This window comes from Struthio camelus, chromosome 23 (assembly GCF_040807025.1).
Source record: "Struthio camelus isolate bStrCam1 chromosome 23, bStrCam1.hap1, whole genome shotgun sequence".
In the NCBI taxonomy this organism is placed as follows: domain Eukaryota; kingdom Metazoa; phylum Chordata; class Aves; order Struthioniformes; family Struthionidae; genus Struthio; species Struthio camelus.
In genome coordinates this window covers 6,712,072-6,733,378 of record NC_090964.1, presented here as the reverse complement: position 1 = coordinate 6,733,378, position 21,307 = coordinate 6,712,072, and the positions used below count along the sequence as shown (strand labels likewise).

Genomic DNA, 21,307 nt, shown 5'->3' with positions numbered 1-21,307 from the left:
CTTAGGCCATTTTGTAGCAAAAAGGGCAAACTCATCAGAGGAGCCCATCCCAGCTGCATCGCGTTCTCCCACCGCTGACATATTTATTGGACAGATTTTAAAGGAGAAGCTGATGCAGCAGTGTCAGGAGGGGGGAATCGGTTTCAGAGCCTCCTGCAAGGACGGCAACGCTTGCGAGCAGCAAGAGGGCAAGGTGCCAGCTCTCGCCAGCCAGAGCCAGTCCCTGGGAGAGGGGCAGGGACAGACGTGACAGCAGAAGGCGAAAGCATTCCCCAGGGATGGGAGAGGGGCTGCAGACCTTGCAGAGAGCCCCCAGCCAAGAGAGGAAAAAAACACCGGGGAAAAGCCCTGTGCTGGGACGGTGTGTTCCTCGTCGCCCTTTGCAGCATGCTGCGCAACCGGCTCTGAAGCAGACAGATGGGATACGGGAGAAGAGCCAGGAAAAAGCAGTGGGTTAGAAGAAAATTTAGAGGTCAGCACTGCAGAGAGGAGGACGCCACGCTGTTGGCCAAGCCGGCACCTGGACACAGATGTCCCCAAAAGCTCCCAAAGGTTCCTGCAAAGGTACTGCTCCCGTCACCCAGCCCAAAGCTGGGGGGGGAGGAGAGCCCCAGGCGGGATGCAGCCCCCGCGGCTCCCCCCTCGACACGGTTGGGCACATCCACCCCTCACAAGGGGAGCAAGGAAAACCACAGCAAGGAGAACCGCATCCGAGGCCAGGCCTGGGGAGGCGGAAGGGGCAGGGGGGAAGGGAGCGCTGGCTGCCTCGGACACCCGGCCACAGGGCAACCCGTGGTGGCCCCTCCGCGGTCCTGCTCGCCTCCCCGGGCGGACAGCACGGCCACGGCAGCCGGCAGCAACAGGGCCAGGAAAGCGGATCCCCTTGGCCTGTTTCCTGCTCTCCCCGTATCCCGCAGCCGCGGAGGATGAGAGAGGCAGCGTGGCATCGCGCGCAGTCAGGTTACGCCAGCAGAATCAGCCTCCGCTCGCCGGCCGAGAGGCAGGAGCTGCCTGGGCACGTGCTCTTGGTCTCCCCAAACCACCAAGTAAAATGCTTCACCTTAAGCCACCTCTGCGGTGTTTTAAGCTGCTATATTTAGTTTGGCACCTGCAAAAGGTTAGAGGCGAGCACAGCTACCGCAGCTCAGCTGGCAGGTGGCACCTCAGAGCTGGCAGTGGCACAGTCTGTGGTTCTGCCAGCATGACCGACAGCTGCCAATCCTGGTGACTCTACCCAGAGATCCTGCTCCCAAGGGAACCGCATCCTCCTGGTTGATCCCCCTCACCCAGCCCACCGGCTCTGCCCCACGCGCTCCACTTACGACCGTGACGGCGTCATTCAGCAGGGACTCCCCGAAGACCAGGATGTGCAGCAGCTCGTTGATGTGGATCTCCTCGAAGACGGCCAGCACGGCCACGGGGTCCACGGCTGAGATGATGCTGCCAAAGAGCAGGTTGGCCAGCAGGCCGATGTGGTTGAGGCCGGTGCCGCCGATCTGGCACACGGCGTACATGAGGCCGCCCAGGAAGAAGGCGTTCCAGAGCGTCCCCACCACGGCGAAGATGAGGATGGTGCCCAGGTTCTCCGTGAACTGGCGCAAGGGGAGGAAATAGCCGGCATCCAAGATGATGGGTGGGAGGAGGAAGAGGAAGAAGATGTCCGACTTGAGGATGGGGGGCTTTTCCCCCACCCCTTTGATGAGCCCCCCGACCAAAAGGCCCACCACGATGAGCAGGCAGCTCTCGGGAACGATGCTGGACACCGAGGGAATCACATGGAAACCTAGAGAGGAGGAGGAGGAGAGAGCGAGACACACGCTGGCTAAGCGACTGGAGGATGCTGTCTGGAGGAGGACACCCCCGTGAGAAGCGGGGCCAGGTCCCAGCCCTGCCACCCCCTCCCCACGCACTTCAAAATCATTTTCACGTTGCGTGCCTCACTTTCCCTCTTCTATCCCCCTTCTCGCCCATGCTCCCAAGCTATAACATGGAAACTAGTCTCACCAGGCTCACATACCCTGACATTGCTTATTCACAGGCCAGAAATCACTGAGACTGCCTGTTCGACAGGCGGAAACGGCTCTCCACGCAAGCCGAGGTCTCTCGGGGTCCCCCAAACCCCACGACAGTTGTCTGCAGCATGCACAGTTCTCGCACGAGCTGGTGCTGGCTCCGGGTATAAATCCCGAGCCCACGTAGGCGCCGGTGTTATCTCCCGTCGGACAGCAGGCTGCCCACACGCGTGCCGTTGCACCGAGCGGGCCAGGCGCTTGCAGCAGCACCCGCCTCGCCCCTGGGTGCCCGGCTCCCACCTGAGCCGCTTCGCACCTCTCCGCTACGGGCGACAAGGGTCACGTCCCCGCGGAGCGGAGCTGCTCCTCGGTGTAGCCCGGCAAAAGGGGCATCAAAGCACGATGCCAGATGCAGGTTTCGGAGCCGGCCGGGACCCGCTGGGACGATTTCTGCCCCCAAACATCCCCGAGCCCCAGCCACGCAGCATCCAGCCGCCGCACGGGGCAGGCGGCGCAGCGCCGACCCGGCTAGCACCTCGGCCAACCGCACCGATACCCGCGGCAGATTTTGGGTCTGAACTTCCCTGGATAACGTCCCAGGCTTTGTATTTATTACTTTAAAGTAAGGCACGTTTGTTCCCTGGCAAGGGAACCGGTTTAAAACGAGGAACCTGGTCTTGGCATCCCCGATGCCGCGTTCCTCCGTTCCTTCCGGACGCGCGGCTGCGCCACCTGCGCGTCGTTTCACAGCAGCTCCAAAAGCTCCCTAACGCGGCACCGGCGCGCTGACAACCCGGGGCCGTTCGGCTCCCCAGCGAGCTCGCCACCTCCCTGCGGAGCCCGCCGAGCCGGGAAGGCGTCAGGCAAACGGGGCTCGACCGCGAAGAGCAGCCGCTCGCGCAGCCGCTCGGCACGCAGAGGGGCGAGGAGGATCAGCCCCTTCCTGCGTCGCAGGGCGGGTGACAACCCCTCTTCCCAGCCCAGCTCGTCGCACGGGGCTCAGCACGTGCCGGCCCGGGCCGGAGCAAGGCTTAAGGCTACACGAGCGGCCAGAAGCCTGCAGCATATCAGTTTTCGCTTGCTAAAGCGGTTCAGGCATGGATAAAACGCAAACGCTGACAACTAAGCGCTTCTCGCCTCATCCCCGCAGGCGCCGGGATCCCATGAAACGGGGACGTTGGCGCGCTGATGTGAATCCCGTGTTTAAGAGCCTTTCCGCAGGGGTCTAAAAACACCCGCGCCCGGGCTGCGTGTTAATTGTGCCGTCGATGCCACCGAACCTCGGCCGTCTGCGCTCCCCGCTTTCGCTGCTCGGTGGTTTTAGAGCGCCGGAAAGCTCAGGGGCCCCAAGCTGCTGCTGCGATCCCGCCGCGGAGAGCGCGGGGAGGGGGCCGTCGGCCAAGGGCCCCGCGACCTGCCGAAGGGAGCAGCGAGGGGACGCGCGAGCCTGCCGATGGCAGCCCCTTAGGATTCGCTCCTCCGCTTGGGACCTGCTGCCTCTCCCGGCTGGAATAAGCTTTCTGGAAAAGGCCCCGGGGTTCCTGTTCCCCGAGCTGCCGAGGGGGCTTCGGCTGCAGGGCCCGGGGCGGCCGCCCCGCCGGCTGCTCCCGCTCCGCAGCTCGGGGAACGGGCCGCGGCGGCCGGGCATCGCCTCGCCCGGGCGCTCTTCCCTCGGGCCGGCCACAAGCGGAGGAGCTGGGCAGCCCGGCGTCCTGCACGGCAGCACCGCTCTCCCCGCGGAGATGCGCCCAGCGGGTTTCTGCTGGTTTTCGGGAACCCCATGAGAAGGCAGCTCCTTTGAGACCCCGTTTCCCTGCCACGCTGGGCTGAGAGTGACCCTCGATTCCCAAATTACCAGCACAGGCCACACACCATCACCCAAAACTTCTTACTTTTGGAAACAAACTCGGCGGGGGCAGTTCCTCCGCTATCGAAGGCATCGAACAACAGCACGGCAGTGAAAAGCAAGAAGAGTTGAGTCACCATCAACCCTGAGAGCTTGAGCAAACAAGGAAACGTGATCCTAGGCAATATGCTCTAAAGGTCCCTGCTTGAGCAGAGAGGTTGGACTAGATGATCTCCAGAGGTCCCTTCCGACCTCAACCATTCCGTGATTCTGTGATTCTGTGATAAGGAAATCCAGAAGTTAATAGTTTCTTTTACACGGCTCCTTGTCCACGCCGTGCATCCTGCACGCCGGCTGGCTCGCGCCGGACGGGACCCCCGTATCCCCAGCAAGGCGAAGAGGGAGACCGCTCCCCTCGGGCGGCCAGCTCTCCAGCCTGCAGACGTCTCCAGCCTGGACGTTAGCAGAGTTAAGTGCAGCCCCAGCTCCTGAAGGACAAGTGGGAATCGCAGCCCTTCAAGTGAAAGAGACTTGAGGCAACGAAAGCTGTTGCAAGGCTGCAACTGTGCTGTAAAAGGAAGCGCTTTGCAGCTGCCAAGCAGCAGTTGTCTCAATTTCAGCGTCAACAGATTTGCGCAGATTTTTATCCAAATGCACCTAATCCGGGGCAGCGCCAGGAACTTGCCTCCGCTAAACGCAACCGAGGCAAGAACCACCGGCGCTCGGCAGCATGAGGATTTTGCAACAAGGCAGGGGTCTCTTGTCCCCAGGGGCATAAAACAGGCCTGTGTTGCACAGCCGAACCCGCCCGGCTGAACAAGGACCCAGCCCTGCGAGCGGCCTTCGGCCTCGGACGCCGCCGAGCGGGGGGACGCAGATCGCCAGCGCTGCCACGGGGTTAGCGTAAGCAAGGGCTGGCCCGTGCCCCGGCAGGCGCGGGGCTCCCGTTTCGGCCGCTGAGGGCTCGCTCGCAGGCCACCAACGGGCTCCTCTCCGCAGGGACCTGCACGCTGGCGGGTGCGACGCCATGCACATATTTACTCCCACTCAAGCAGCGCGGGAGAGACTCCAGCCTCCACGCGGTTTGCTCCTTCCTTATCAGCAAGGGGGTTAAACCAGCCCTGTGGGACGGGGCGGGCTGGCGTCGCCCCCGCTGCCCCCAGCAGCCAGAAGCACCTGCTCCTACTAACTCAAGAAACGCCGTATCCGACCTGCCTCCGTCTCCAGCCTGAGCCGCAGCCGGAAGGGATGCGGGCGAAAGGGACGCAGGAAAGGACGGGCGCTGGGAACCCCCGCCAGACCCAGCACCCGCGCCCTGGCGGAGCACGCGGCCCGCTGCTGTCAAAAGGAGCCGGGACCCGCGACGAGCACCTGAGCGCAGCGATGCTTCTCGCACCGGAGGCGAGCTGATCGCCCCGAGCTGCAACTTGGGAATCCTCTCCCTCGACTTTGCCGCTCGCTCTTTTTGCGAGCTGGCTCCAGCGCGGGGAGCCGGCTGCAGAAGGCAGCAAGGGACGTCGCCCTCCGCGCGGCCCGCAGCGCAAAGCCCCGGGGCCGGCGTCCTGCGGCGCCTGCAGGGTCGCGGGCCTGCCACCCCTATCATCCCCCTCCTTCAGGACTTCCCTCCCCTCCCGTCGCCCGGACGCAGCAGCAATCCGGCTCCATACGGCACGGCATCCGAGGCCCGGCTTAGTCGGAGCTCGGCCACCGCTCCCCTTACGTAAAGACCTCCCCCAAAGCGGTGCGGAAAGGCCTTTTGAATCGTTTTTTTAATAAAAAGCTTGAAAAGAACATTTACGGGGCGAGGAAGGAGGTGAAGCCTCCGGGCGCTTCGCCGCCCCGCTCCGGGTGCGGGAGCCTCGAGCCCCCTGCAACGCCCTGGCCCGTCTCGCCAGCAGAGCGGCGGCGCAGGTGGAGCAAACGTCCCCCTGCACCGGCAAGGATCACCGCGGCGGCCCGGCTGCAGCGGTCGCGGCACGGCAGCCACCGAGCTCGTATTGCAGCCGCCCTCGTGACGCCGCTCCGGAGCGCAGCATGACTCAGGCCCCTAAAAAACACGGCTGTTTGGAAGTTTAAAAAAAAAAAAAAAAATCCCAGGCTTTATTTTCACAGCAGTCGCAAAGACCCAGGCGCTCCCTGCTGCAGCCCAGCAGGACTCAAAGCCAACCCCACCGCCCCGTTCAACCAGCCCTCCCAGGCTGCGGCCCCAGCTGCCGCCGGGAACCGCGTCGGAGCCGCTTCCACCCCCTGCGGTGGCCAGGGGCCCCGGCCGGCACCAGGCAGCGCCCAAGGCCCCCGCGCTGCCGGCACCGAGCCCTGCCGAAGAGCCGCCGCGCTGCTTCCAGGAAGACGTCCGTCAGCCAGGAGGAGGCACGAGAAGTCAGAGCGGTTACAAAAACCACCCTCCCCCAAAAGGCTTCAGAGGTTTATTAGAGCTGCTGCAAGCACGCGGCAGCCCCCGGAGGGAAATCATACAATTATTAAGCAGGGGTTTAGATAGCCCTTCCGCCCCCCCCCCCCCCCCCCCGCCAGATGTCTTCCGCGGGGAGGTAAGCGCTGGGTTAGCCCGGACGAGACGGGAGCCGAGCGCCCCAGGCGACGCACCCACGTCACCGCGCTCGCTGCAGCCTCGGGCACCCGCGGGCGCCTGCCTGGGCTGGAGCGGGCCGCGGGGCCCCCCGAGCCGGCACCGGGGCCGCAAGGAGGCAGCCAGGGGAGCAGACATGCTCAGAAGGGCTGCCCTTGTGAAGGACACTGCAGAGAGCGCTGGCTGGAGGAGACCCACGTGTCTCAGCAACACCAGAGCCCCCTCCAAAGGCCGCTTTAACCCTTCGGGACGCCGGGCTGGCAGCGTCCGGCGGGGGGGGGGGGCCATATGGAGATGCTTCAGCGGTGAAACCCATCAGCCGCGGTGGCGATGGACGCAGGGAAGGATGCAGGAGGGCGCAGGCACCTTCCCGCCCTCCTGCGGGACCGGGGGACTACGCGGAGGCCGGACATGGGGATGCTTTGCTGGATGAGCCACGGATAAAGCCACCAAGGCTGGTCACCTGTACAGTCATCAGCCAGTCCCACCCCAGAGCAACTGAGCGCCCAGTCCAGCACCTCCCTCCTCTAATGGGAGGGCTGGAGAAGCTGCTGTCTCCGCACGGGGAGACGGGGCACAGAGAAGCAGGACGCCTTGGTCTGAGTTCTCCAGCTCCCCAGTGAGGTTGAACAGGGCAAGATTTCCCCCACTGCCCCCTCCCGGGATCCCAAATGTCCTCCCAAAACAGACCTGCACGTCGGTAGCGGGGATGTCTTTGGGGAACGGAGATGGCAGACAGGGACGGGGACAGCGGGTTCGAGTCCCAGCTGTTGCAGACCCTCTCCTTCCAGGGCAGAGACTTCTTTCTCTTTTCTCTGCTTAGAAATAACCATGGGGCCACCAAGGAGGGCGGACAGCTTGGGGCAGGGTCTGGGCCCCAGGGATCACCCTGGCCTGGCTCTGACACTGCTCTTACGTAGGAGCAAGAGGTGGCAAAGGGTCGAGTTCGTGCGACTAACCCCAAGGCAGGCTGAAAGCACCGCGCGGATGGAGAAGCAGGAGGAGAAAACGCCGCTGCCAGCTCTCCCGCCACGCCGGCGTCTCGTTAGCTCTTGCTCTACCGGCCAACTGCTTTCCAAAACAGACCTCTCGCGCTGGCGCGGTGCCGCGGTCCCTCCTCTCCGCCAGGCCTTGCCCAGCCCGCGGGGAGGCCGCCCGGGGAGACATCTGTCCCGGCGCAGGGGGCCCGCCGCGAATTCGGCGCCGTTTCCCGCGCTCTGCCAGCCCTTCTCGGGCTGAGTGGGAGAACGGGGGGCTCCCCGGGCTGCGCGCCGCCTTCGGAGATAACCGAGGGCCACGGAAACAGCCGGCCCTCGCGTTGGCTGTTCTTCCTCCTCTCCTCTCGCCCTGCCCGGCCGGCTCTGAGCTGCCTGCGAGGAAAGGGCTCGTCCTATCTGTTTGGCGGCAGAGCAGAACCGAGGCCCCGGATGAGGTCTGCAACCAGCTCCTGGGGGAAAACCCACGTCATGCTCCTGGATTTTGGCTGCAGCTCGTTTTTATTTCTCGCACTCCCTAAAAGGAGAGGGATTTTCTCGTCCCTGCACAGCAGTGAAGCGCCCAACCCGCAGCCACTGCTGCAATTGCCCAAAGATCAGCCAGGCTTTGCTGGCTGCGGCCGGTGGCCTCCGGCACGGCCACCTCACGGGATGTCTCACGGATGCTTTAACCGCGTCTCGGCCCTGCCGCGCAGCCGCAGAGCGAGGCTCCCTTGCAAAACGGAGATGAACCATGAACCAGCCTGCAAAGACGCAGAGCGAGGAACCTGCGGCGGGGGCACGGAGCGAGCCACGCGCAGCCGGCACCTGCGCAGGTAGCCGACGTAATGGGGAAGTCTCGAGGGAAAGGGATGGAAATTGAACTTGCTATGAGGGAATTAAATAGCCGATGATTTGCACCTAAAAATAGAGCAAAGCCACAGCTCGTGCCGCCCTGTAAGGGGAGCTCGTAAAACCATGATACTTAAATTACATCCGTTGCATCTTGCAAGCTCCAACATCATCAGCTGCCCTCAACCTTCAACCCGCTGTTACACCCAGCACGCGCCGGAAAGCCGCTTGCCGGCTGCCCGGCCGCTCGCCGGCAGGACCCGCTCGCTGGGACGGCACGCGGGGCCCAGCGTCGGGCTGGTGGGACGCTGGTCACAGCCAGTTTGCTTTGCCCAAAACACTTCCTGCTTTAGCAAGGGGCAGACGGCACTTTAATGCAGGTCCCGGCCTCCCGAGGGCACTTGCGCAGCTCCGTTTGCGCTGCTTGCATCAATTCGACGTAGCTGGGGGCAACCTTTCGGAAACGCATCCGACGGCCTCAGCGCACAGAATGGAAGGGCTCCGATTTCCCCCTCGGAAAGGACATCCCTGTTCAGAAGTTGGCTTCGCGCGTAACCCTTTTCTGCCTGCTTTAAGCAGGGCAGATCAACCCCAGGCGTCCGACGCAGCCTGGCTGCCACCGCGGCCAGCTCCCAGAGCCCGACACCGCACCGCATTGCGCCTGACGCCCCCAGAAGCCGCCTCGCTACCGGGCGGCAGTCACTAGCCATTAAGACCCGTTGCTAGTTGCCAAAGGTAGGGCCTTTGTTTTCTTTAGGTCTGACGTTGCCGTCCCCCTTGCCGACAGCCCTTGCTCAAACAGCCGGGTCCCACCTCGCAGCCGCTGAATTGTCCCTTGTTTTTCCTCTTTTGCAGAGCAAACAAGCCGGCGGCGAAAGGCGGCAGAGTTTCCTGCGATAGGAGAGCCACGGCCGCCTGGTACAGCCTCCGGCTCGCCCACCGCCACGTGTTCAACCTCGACGCCGACGGCGAGGCGAGCGGGCACGAGCGAGCGACCTGCCGGGACCCCGCCGCTTTGCAGAAGATAAGAGCGGCGTCGATAGCGTCGGGCCAAGCCACGAATGAGTCAAACCCCGAAAGCTGCAGAACGAAAAGCAGACGCCAACGGGCACCAGCCGGCGACGGCGTCGCTGCAGCTTAGCAGGTCGGCCGCCGCGGCCGCCAACGTGCTCGGCCGCGCGCGGGCGTTGCAAGCCGCCTTCGCTCGAGCTGCTGGAAGTGCACCCGCGGTGCTAAAAGGTGTTGGTGCTGCTGGCACGGCTGCGAGGCGTCAGCCCACGCTGACCCACCGGCATCGCGCTGCTTCCCCGCAGCATCGCGGCCCGGCGCTGCCAGCCCCGCTCGTCCGTCTGGGAAAATCCCGGCGGGGTTTTTGCAGCGGGGTCGAGAAGACTGACGGTTCCCCAGCTGCACCGTCCTCCCCCAGCAGCATTTTTGCAACTCGCTCCCGCTCGCGGGCCCCTAACAAATCCTCCGAAGGGAGGGGAGACAAGTCGAGACATCCTCAACCCCTCCGGGGCTGGGCTGCAGGTCTGCGGAGCGGGGGGAGGACGCCGCGGGGCAGGCGGCCCGGAGAGCAGCCTGCCGGGCTGGGCGGACCCCCTCGCACAGAGCTCCTCCATACAAACAAGCCGGTTTATGTAAACCGAGAGCATTTCAGCCACGACTGGGAGAAATCTTTCCTGAACGACGAGGGACGTACAAACCTTTGCCAGCGCTGCGCCGGCCCACCCCAGCCCTGGACGTCACAGCAACGACCGCCCGCGTAAAAGCCCTCAGTCCAACCACGTCTACTTTGGTTTCCAGCAGATGCCCGAGGGGGAGCAGCGTGGCCAGGGCAGACGGACAACCCGCAGCACCCTTCCCGGCCTCGCTCGGCCGCCGGCGGAGACCCGCTCCCGCGGCGGACCGTCCAGACTCCTGCCCGTCCCCACGTCCTCCCTCCGGGCTCCGGCTCGGGAGGATCTGCCGCTGGGAAGCGAAGGGCGTCCCCCGGCCAAGGGGCTCGACGTCAGCCCGGCGTCGTTCCCGCGGCTCTGCAGCCGCGATCGCTCTCCGTTAAAACTTCGCTGCCCTGACCGCGAACGTCCAGGCGGCCAGAGGAGCCAGCGGCGGCTCCCTCGTCCTTCCGCCCTCGCCCGAGCGATGCTCCGCTTGGCCCAGAGCAACCAAACCCGGGAAAGGACGGGACGTCCCGCTGCGACGAGGCTGGGCCAGCCCGCAGCCGCCGGGAGGACAGCTTCAGCCTCCCGGGAGGAGACCGTTTCCGTGCAGGGCAATAAAGCACCGCGACGGCAATCGGCAGACAGGAGGAGAAACGCTTACTTTTTTTTTTTCCAGAGCAGGGACAACCGATGCGGCAAAAGGCACATACCCTCATTTTATCTCCAAAGCACTCAGAAGGAATTAACAGATCAATTGGGACTCTTTTACAGAGCTGGTATTAATTTCCTCGCTGCTGCAAAAAGGAAATGAGACAAAAGACATTAAATGGACTTGCCCGAGCCCCGGCGCGTACAGCGTGAGAGCTGGCGTCAGAACTCAGCAGCTCCCAATTTCCAGTCCTGCATTTAGATAAGGCTTCTCCTTCAAACCAGAAGAAAAGCCAAGGACACACTCAAAGAAAAGCAGATAGTAAGAAAGATCTAATTGCCCACTAAGGAAGGAGAAGCCCTCTGCGCCCTGGACCGTCACCCAACAGCGCGGGAACTTCAAACAGGGAGAAAAACATGGAGCCAACCCGAGACGCTGGTGGAGCAAGCAACGACGGCATGGGCAACTTGGGCTTAATCCCATCGCCAGGCGCTTGGCATCGGGAGGAAACCTCCCGCAGACCCCGCTGAGGACAGCCGCGAGCCCAGCAGCGCTCCTGCATCTCCTCGCGAGGTCTGGTGAGGCGCAACGTGGCCGTACCCACCGCGCGCATGATGAGACAGTGCAAAACAACAGCGCTCTCCTTCAGATGAGCTTTGCAAAACCGGCCGAGGAAGGGGAGGCGCTGCAAAATCAAAGAAAAGGCTGGAGAGAAGCAACCTTGACTTTGCCCAGTTACGTGCCAGACTTGTTATTAAAAATCTCCAGTGACTGCAGGGTGCCCCAGTAACTCCGATCCCCGCTGACTCGGTGATTACGCTCCTCTTACGGGCATGTTACAAGGCCGCTCCCAAACCACAGGCTGAGATTAGCAAACCTGTTTAAAGCCTCCAGGCTTGCTCTGTGCACGGTTTTTCTAAGGTGTGACTGTACGAACCTTAACCGTCCTGTGGCATTGGTCCAATGGGAGATGGGCAAACCGGTAAGAAGGGGCGAAGGGACAAATCACCGCTCCGATTTCTGCTGCTGTTGCTCCGAGACTCAGTCTGCTCCTTCCCCACCACCTCTGGACTGGTCCATCGCAGGGTCACACCAGCAAAGCTGGGCCCTCACCAGCGTGCCTCACTTATCCCTGGGAAATTAAGTTTTCCAAAGAGCAACAGCATCCTCATCCAGGGTTATATCCTTCTGCTGCATCTGAACAGTTAAAGCAGCCGGAGCTGTATATTTTGAGAGGGCCTAATAAAAGAAGGTCTAGAGAAAACTGCTCAAGCTCCAGGGAAAAGGGCCAGGAGCTAAACATAACTGCTCACCGGCCATATTTTTCCCAGATTTCTTCAGCTGTCGCAACGGGTGCTGGATGCCACAAATAGCTGGGCTAGGAGGGGTCAAGGCAGCGCTGGCTGAAGCTATGAGAGTTCTGCAACAAAACTGTCCGAATTACTTTCACCACGATGCAAAGTTAAACTTTACACAACGCAAGCATTGAAGGGCGCTGCAGTAGGGGATACTCAAAACAATGTCCAAATCCCGAGTCTGTATTCAGATTCTCCCAAAATGAGACCACAATTGCTTTTCCAGCCTCTTGCCTTCACACCTGGTTTAGCGTTTAATAGCTCCCGCAGGGCTTGAAGCTGCAGGAAGAGTTAAACCTGAGCCACCCCAAGGCGACCACGGATAAACTCCCCCAGCAAAAGCGATGCCAATTGTCCTTCCCAGGAAGGGCAGATTTCCTACCATGAGCAAGGGCAGGAAAAACTAACAAAGCTTTTCAGGAAACAACCTGTCGGTCTCCACTCCAGACGGAGGGAGGAGGCAGTGGCAATATCACTGATTACTACCGGGCTTTGCAACCCGAGACAAAGCAGCGCCATCCGCAGCACACGACGGCGGCGAGCCGAGAGCCAGCACGAGCATCCAGCCACTCTTCCTGAGCTCGCTTTCCGCGGGAGCTGCCGTGACGCAGTTTCGCGGGGAGATCGAGCCGGCTGGGGCACCTCGGCGAAGATCAGGGGCTGGAGAGCCATCCTCTTCGGACACCGTTTTAGCCTTCCCACGCTCACGCAGAAGCAGCCTTCTAGCATCTTCTCCCGGTGGGGATAGAGGTGACGCTATCTCACACCCCACCAGTCTACGTGCGTGCTCCTGGGGGCAGATGCTCTCGCACGCAGCGTGTTGCCGACGCGGCGGGGAGCCCGTGCCTTTCCAACGCACCCCCCCCCCCGAGATTCGCGCTGCAGTGGGAAAAGCTCTCCCAAAGGAAAGTGAGGCACTAGCACGGCTAGGTATACCGGCTTTTCTATTTAAAGGCCTACGTCTGCATCAGCCTGTGGCATTTGTGCTGCTAAAAATCTCCAGCACCAGGGTGAGAAAACTGCCTTCTCTCCAAACCTGCCATTAAGATTTAGCATATCATGACTCCTAAATGTAGGGTAATTCCAAGCCCTGAAGAAAAAAATCCTGCTGTAACTCTGCAAGAGGGAAGCTGTGTCGACAAATGTGCCTCTTGCAGGCTTGGAGAAGAGAGAGGAATTATTTCCCTACCACCACCCACCATTAAGCGGAATTTGAGAGCTGTCCCTGGAGGTTGTTTGTATTGCGACTTTCATGGCCCATCTGGAGACAAAGAAGATTGCGTGCTCTGGTGCTTATGAGTCAGTCCCGGGCAACCCAGGGAAACGCATTCGTTCTCTTCTGATTGCAAAAAATACTTTGCATTCTTCAGCTTTCCACCCAAGGATCTCAAAACATCACACAAACTTCAAACGCGCCCTGGGTCAGTCCGGTCCCTTAAAATCGGTCGCGCGGGGGACGGATCCAGCACTCTGGGGAGGTAACCCCAAGCCACGCGGTGACGTACTGCTGAAGCCAGAGCCACACAGCTCTCACTGCCTCCGTCGGAGCACTGATCTGATCTTTGATCTCATCTTTTCTGGCAAACAGCAACGTGTGTGTGCATGCCCGTCCTGATAGATTTTAATTTCATTTCTTTGTTCCCAGGCAGAAGCACATATACGTTCTTCTGCCTGAGGAAAGAGCACGAGAACAAAACATAGCAAGATATCCATCCCTCAATTAACACACAACTGGAAGATGCTTGAAAGTCAGAGAGATGAGCTCGATATCAAACGCCACGTAGGCTAAATGGCGATTAGACGGCTTGCCTGAAGCGGCACACCAGCAGGCACCGTGAAGCAAGAGGCCCGAGCGTCGACGCTTGGTCGAAGTCAAACTATCGCCACAACTTCCCTGCTCCTTTACCTTCACTTTTAAGTCGGCCAGCACAGATTCCAAAACAGGGAAGATGTTATCAAACCTACAGCAGCAGCTCTGAGCCCTGAGAGGCGAGAAGAAGCCGCTGACAGCCAGGGCGGCCGAGGGAAAGCTGGGACCCTTCCACCACGGCACCAGAAGAGAGGGCTCGGGCTTGGGCTCAGGCTCGGCTCAGCAAGACTCTGTTTTCACCAAATAATCCTGATGGATTTCGGTTTTTATTTGAACAAATTAAGCCTTGGGGAACCAACGGGGAAAAAAACAAACAAAAAAAAAGAAATCAAATGTTTACAAGGCGGCTGCAGTAATTCGTCCTCATTATCGCTTGCTTTTGAAGTTTCCCCCCTCGGCACCCACGCTCCATCCGGGGAGCAGCCGCCTGAGGGATGCTCGCAGGAGAGGACTGACTCGACTCCCGCAGGGCCCTGGGACAGTCTCGGCGCACCCAGTTGTCTCCGCAGCCTATAGCCAAAACCAGGATGAGGGGGAGGGAAAGGGACGTCAAAGAGCAAAGAGGCTACGTTAATGAAATACTCTCTTTCATGCCAAACAAGCTTCTAGCCTGTATAACAGAAGATCAGTTTGGTGTCTGTCCCTCTCCTCCAAAAGAGACACTTCATTCCCTCAGCACCGCAGATTTATAACCCAAAGGACCCAAACTCCCTTTCCCTCCACCACCATCCAGATTCCCTTTCTCCCATGCTTTCTCCTCAAACCCTGAAGCGCTCTCTTTAGCCATGCTCCCTGCAGACCAGGGACCAGGGACCGCTCCTGCACCCCACTGGCTTCTGCAGGAACTCCAGTGCCTTTGGGTACCACGGAAAACCCGCCGCTCACAGGTGAGACCACCTCACTACCTCCCTTGCAAATCCCAAATTCCACCTGCAAATTTTGCGGGAAGGCAGCCCTGGCTGGCACAGCGCGTCCAAGCATTCGCTAATAAATGGGCCGAAGCAACAGCCTCTGCTCCCGAGCGCCTCCGAGGTGCACAAAGCACTGCGGTGAGACGGGCACCGACGCAGGCGGCAAGGTCCCTGCGCTGGTGGAAGTCGTAAGTGCAAACCAAGCGTCTTTCGGTTTTAATGGACATTATAGCTCACCGGGGAGGTATGGGCTGTGATTAGCAGCACCGCGCTTACAGACACACTCATCTTTTTCCACTCCATCACCACCCCGTATTTCGCAGCAGGAACCTTTCACTCTTCCAGCCCTAATTAATCTAATGGTTTTCTTGGATCCCTAGAGGGAACAGTTTGGCTGTTTTCTGCTCAGACACCTGCAATAGGCAGACCAGGAAGAAAAAAAAAAAAAAACACCGTAGCTATTCTCTTCTGAGATGGCAAGCCAGAGAGAGAGGAGAAACCGCAGCACGTGTCTGGATCGCTCCCCAGTAGCGAAGCGGGAATGCAACAAGTCTGCAGTAGAAGAGACTTATTTAAATTCATTAGCATGACAATTTCTACTGTTGTAGCACCAGCTGCATCAGTATTTCAAAATCCTTTACCAATGGTTATCTATCAAGCCTAAACTCCTGTGCAAAACAGCCACTGGTTTGCTAGCACAAACAGGGGAACGTGCACGAGGGCTTGGGGCGATCTCGGCCTTTCCAGCACGTCTGGTCTCAGGAGCCTGGATTCCCGGTCTCCCTCGCGGCCCCTCTGTGCCTTCATCGTGACGTGGCTCTTGCCAGGCTTAGCGCTGCTCACCTGAACAAAACCTCTCCCGCACTGCACCGGTTTGTCTCAGGTCCCTGCAGCAGACCCTCCAGGAGCACCCAGCCCCGGCTTCAGGGAATGGATGTGGCCCTCTAAAAACCAGAGGGCGGCACTGGAACGGCTCTTAAGTGTTTTAGCACCCAACTCTTGCTGCCAGCCAGCAGCAAGTCAGGTCTAAAAATGCTACTTCGGACATTTTGAGACTGTCCTGCTCCCTCGAACGCAGGAACCAACGTGCCGTGCCCACAACCCCCCCGGACTTCGCTGGCCACACTGTGCCCACAACCCCATTTGGACCAGTCGCGTCTCGCTCTTCTTTTTCCAACTCCTATCGCCAGCTCACAGGCCCCCGTGAACTTCCTTATTCTTGTTCCTCCTAAGAGAGCGGCTCTGGGAGCTGCCGACTCGCGGGAGCGTCACTGATACAGGAGCCAGACGCGGCGTGTGCCCCGTGCCGTGCAAGCGGGGCCCAGATGTGTCACGTCCCCCGCGTGACACGCCACTGTCCCTTCGTGGCCAGGCAGCTCACTCAACGCTTCGTTGCAAAGACGGGCTCCCCAGACCACTTTACGTCAGCCCCACAAACACACGGACGACGACGGTGATTTTTCTGTAAGTATCGGATTGACGCCGGCTGCTGTCAGAGACGGTCTGGAGGGAGGCAGAGCACCCCAGGCAACAGCCCCTGCCCAGACACATGAAAAGACGAAGGGCTGTGACGGCGAAAAAAGGCAGAGCAATGACTCAGTAATTACTACAGGCTCCAACCAAGACCGGAGAGCCGCATCGGCAGTTAGCGTCTAGCATGTGCCGGGGAGCAAAGACAGGGTAAGAGAGCTCAGCCGCGAAGCACTGCCTCCCAGGGACCCTCTGCGGCGGTCTCTTCTGCAGAGACTTAGGAAATAAAGTCCTCAATATCCCCTTGAGCTGCCCGCTGAAGTGGGCAGGGCATGAAGCAGGACCAAGGAGATTTGGAGGCTCCCGGATGCAGAAGAGTCGTTTGGTGCAGACAGACGGCCCCGCAAACGACAGGCTGCGATCGAACCAGACTCCTAATGCGGGCTGGAAATACTACTCCTGTGCTTTTTTTTTCTTTCGGAAGGCAAGTCCTGAGATGTGCGTTGGAGATGAAGGTAACCCTGACACTTCTCCAAGGTCACGGGCGTACAGGTGGGTAAGAGCTGGGGGCTGGCGATAAAGCTCTGAGCCCTGGGCCCCAGCCCGTGTCCGGACAGCCAGCAAAGGGACTGCTAACCACAATGTGTTGTTTACACTCCTGACTCATTCCTTCCCTTTCCACCGAAACGGAAAAATGTTTATAGTTGAACCTGAGTTGCCCTGAACATCTCCTGGAGCCTTTTGAGCTGAAAGGTCAGTCCCCCCTCTGCTGCCACTGAGCTCAGAGTCAGGAAACCAGGGTTGTCCACCCGATCTGGGGCTGCAAAGTCACGCAGCCCTCCCCTTCAGCGAGATGCCAAGGAAACCCTTGCAATGCCCATACAAAACCCTTGCAGATAGCCCTAGGGAGGTGAGAAGGCAGCAAGGGAGCCAGGCACGGAGGGGCTCTGGTTTGGCCGGGTTACAAAGGTCTGAGCTCCTGGGGCGACGCCGAACCACGAGGGAGTCGCTCGGCTCTGCCTACGAGGAGGGGAAGGCTCCTAGCAGAAAACGTCGCTGTTGGTTTCTCTTCTCAGCGAAGGGAGCAAAGCCCCAGCCACCCTGCAGTACTCCACGGGGCTGTTCCCACCAGATAACGTATTGCAACAGGTTGAGACAAAGTCGTGTTATAACCCGGGAGCCCTGCGGCGCTCTCGCTCAGAAAGTCACCCCTTTGCAAGGTGGCAGGTGGCGAATTCTCCAGGAACTAGTGTGCTTCAAAGCCCTCTGCAAGGACTGCATCGAGAGGGGAGGGCTCGACTCACGCCTGCGCTCCCCAGAGAAACGAGGGCCCCCCATCTCGCACTGAGCACTTACTGCCGGAGGGAGAACAAATCACCTCCTAAGGACATCCCCAGGTCTCGCTTACGCCTGAAAAGCTTAACGAATCTCCTGCGCTGGAAGTAAGAAAAGAAGTCAGAAGGTGCCAAGCAGTAATGCACAGCCAACCCCGACCCACGCTGCACTAATAATTACCCCCTCTTCAAGAAAAGGTGCCTTGTTCACCCCCGGCCTCGCGGGGTTTTGCAAAGTGAGCCCGAGGCAGCGGTGTCTGCACAGCGACTAGGGCAGGGGGGAGAGAGGAAGCGCTGCAAATCACTGCTCCTCTCATCAGCCCCCTTCCCCTACCCGTGGAAACTGGATCCTCCAAACGCCATCCGGTTTAGCGAGCCCAGAGGCGTGTGCGCCTCTTCCTGCTGTCTGAAATTGTACTGCACAACCTGCCCGGTTGTGTAACAGCTCTCCCGGGAAGGCTGAGGGTGCCACAGCCGGCCTCCGCCGGCTCCAGCGCTCGCGGATAGAACGAGGCGTATTTTGCTGCTCCAGCATTAGCTCCTCTGCTCCTGGATGGGATCGAAGGGGCCGAGGTTTAGACAGCGAGCAGAGAGAGCGCTCTGCAGGTCACAAGCGCACCTGAATATTCGGTTATACCGAGCAGCTTGGGAACGACAAGCTTGCGATGTTATCCCCGTCAATCTGACGCAGCTTCAAAACCCCTGGAAAGGAGGACACGGGAAAGGACGCTCCACGACTGCGAAAGCCCCTAGGAGATGTGTAGGCAACGTGAGGTATGATTTTGGCAGAATCAGCTCTGCAGAGCACCTGCAATCTCCCAAGGCCCCTCAGCCCAAGTTGCAAGGCTGCTCTTCCTAAAATATACCCCTTAAACACGCAGTCTTGCATAATCCTTTTAACACGTAAGAACCACCCGGGCTCAGCTCACGACCAGAAATAACTTCCCGAGCAGCGCGAACGGCCCTAACTTAAAGCAGGGCCGGCAGGAGCGGCCCCGCACGGCCGCCCCGCGCACGGCCCCTCCAGCCCGCAGCGAAACGCGGAGGCTCCCCCGCGCCGCCCTCCACCCGCACCCCCGGAGCGCCCGTTTCTGCCGCCCGTCCTGGCGTTTTCCACCAGCAAGCGGCAGTTTCGCAAAGCTCGGCTCGAGCGCGGCCGAGCAGGGCACCGGGCCAGCGCCGCTGGCCCCTCCTCTCTCCACCGGCTTCCGCACAGATCCTCCGGCTTTCATCACTCCTCGCTCTCCGCGGCAGACGGCTGGAAACGCAGTGCAATAGCCCGAAACAGCTAGCAGAGGTCGCTTAACATGCGCTAGGTGAGCCACAGGAAAGAAGCTTTCGCGGCTGCACGGCCGGCGGCGAGGCACCTTTTTGCTAAAGCGGGCTTTAAGTCGCTTGCTCCGTGGGCCAAGCGGGGAAGGGATGAAACGCCCCGCACGCCGCCTGGCTACGCTTCATCCTGCCTGCTGCTCTCGCCGGCGCGCAGGAAGCCTCTGGGCCCAACATGTTTTACGTATAAATAAAACACACAGGGCAGATCATAAAAACGGGGTTTTACCTGTCACATTTGTAACAGGCCAGGCAGGGGATGGGGTTTGGGGGGGAAAACCCAGGCAGCGAATAAACTCCGAATCCCTGGCCGGGTCTGGGGGTCTCGTGGAGCCCCTGGGACCACCCGGGACGGAGCATCACCAAGAGGTTTCCCAAAGGAGACGTCTCAGTGCCGAGAGCCCGGAGCAAGATCCCCGTCAGCGAGCGCCCGGGCTCCATTAGAAACACCGCTGGCAGCGTTATTAAATCTCTAACAGGAATTGAGGAGCAAAAATCAAGGAAATGCAGATCTTCCCTCCCTCCTGCCACCCACTCAAAATGGGAACAGGCAAATGTTTCACCCCGCACTCTTTTGGCTTTATCGCTGCCTGCAAACAGCGAAATCGCCTCCTGGATCTGGACGAGTTTGACCTCTGCACCGGCAGAGGCCAGATCTGCCGTGCGGTGTCAGCGGGTGAGCGGCAAGTTACATCACATCATGCTTTTGGATAATTCGGTTGGTATCGATCCAGCTGCAGAAGTTTGGAAAACACTTTGCCAACACTGTCTCCCCCAGCATAACGATGCTTTTCCGGAGTGGTCATGCTAGCGGGTAACTTCTCCGGGCCCTCCGACCCCGGCCGCTCGCTGGCTATCATTAATGCAGGATGCTTTGCAGCACAGAGGCAGGCTGCCCACCCCGATTTGCATTTCAGGGAAGGGAGGGGAGGCTGAAGCACTGGGAAATTTTAAGTGACTTCTCCAAGGTTACAAAAGGTGTCTGTGGTCAAAAAAAGAAGCAAGAAAACAAAGCGGCCACTTCCTCCCTAGTGCTTCCTGGCTGCCAAAGAGAACCGAGCGAACCCAAAACGCCCCTTGCCCAAACAGCGGGCGGTCAGCGGCGGGAGAGCGACTTTATCCTGCTCCCGGAGAGCGAGCGGAGCAAGCCCGTTCAGCCCAGCGGGGCCAGGGTGCCCGTTGCACTGGCTGCCAGGCCCACGGCAGAGACCCAAGGTCGTGGGGGAGAGCAGTGCCCACCCCTGCCATGGGATGCTCGGGGGTCCTGCCCCTGGGTGCCTGCCCCGGGATGTTTGGGGGTCCCTTCCTGGGGATGCTCGGAGAACCTGTCCCAGGATGTTTGCCCCGGGATGCTTGGGGGTTGTGCCCCAGGATGCTTGGGGGCCCTGTCCCGGGATGTTTGGGGGATATCCTGTCCCTAGGATATTTGGGGGCCTTGTCCCAGGAGGTGGGGGGCCATGTCCTGGCATGCCTCTCCCAAGTGGCCAGGGGTTGTGCCCCAAGGTACGGGGGACCCTGTCCTAGGATGTTTGGGGGTCCTGCCCTGGGATGTTTGGGGGCCCGGCCCCATATGCTCAGGGTTGTGCCCCAGGGATGCAGGGAGCCCTGTCCTGGGATGTTTGGGGGTCCTGTCCCAGGATACTCGGGGCCCTTCCTTGAGTACTTGGGGCTTAACGCCCCAAGATGCGGGGTACCCTGTCCTGGGATGCTCAGGAGTCCAGCCCTGGGATAGCTGGGGGTCGGGTCCTGGGATGCTCGGGGGCTGGGTCCCGGGATGTTTGGGGGTCCTGCCCTGGGATACTGGATTCCTGCCCCGGGATGCTCGGGGGTCCTGCCCCGGGCTGCGGCGCCGCCAACATACCCAGCTTCATGAGACAGGCCAGCAGGATCCAGAGGGAGATCTCGAAGGGGATGCGGACGTGCGTGTAGTCGATGCCCAGGACGGGGAAGGCTTTGCGGGGCTTGGCGGCGCCCTCGCCCGAGTGGTTGGCGGGCTGCTTGTGCAGCGGCTGGATCTCCTGGGCCGCGGCCGGCGGCGCCGCCGTGATGCCCCCCGGCTCGGCGCCCGGGAAGCGCTGCAGCGGCTCCGAGGCCGGCACGGGGTCGGCCTGCAAGCCCTGGCCGGGCAGCAGCGGCCCCAGCAGCAGCAGGGCCCAGGGCAGGGCGCGCAGCGCCGCGGCGCCCATGGCGGCGGGGCTCAGCGGGCGCCGGCGCCGGGCGGCCGCATGGGCGGGAGCCGCAGAGCGCCGCGGCCGGGCCGAGCCGAGCCGAGCCGGGCTAAGCTGAGCCGAGCCGAGCCGAGCCGGGCTGAGCCGAGCCGAGCCGCGCCGCGCGCAGCGGGGGCGGCCGCCGCGCTGGGGCACGTCCCGCCGCGGGGCCGGGGCCGGGCCGGGCCGGGCCGGGCCGGGCCGGGGGCGGCGCGGGGAGGAGGCAGGGGCGGGCGCAGGGCCGGCG

The 21,307-nt window shown here is 61.0% G+C and overlaps 1 protein-coding gene across 1 annotated transcript in view; it reads right to left on the bottom strand.

Annotated features, from left to right (window-relative positions):
- SLC9A1 (solute carrier family 9 member A1) overlaps positions 1-21,039 on the bottom strand; it is a 28,691-nt gene extending 7,652 nt beyond the window's left edge. The window contains exons 1-2 of the mRNA XM_068917380.1: positions 20,715-21,039; positions 1,323-1,783 (exon numbers count right to left, since the gene is read on the bottom strand). Coding sequence (XP_068773481.1) covers positions 1,323-1,783; positions 20,715-21,039 — 786 coding nt within the window. The remainder of the gene's footprint in view (positions 1-1,322; positions 1,784-20,714) is intronic.
- Positions 21,040-21,307: the final 268 nt, after the last annotated feature.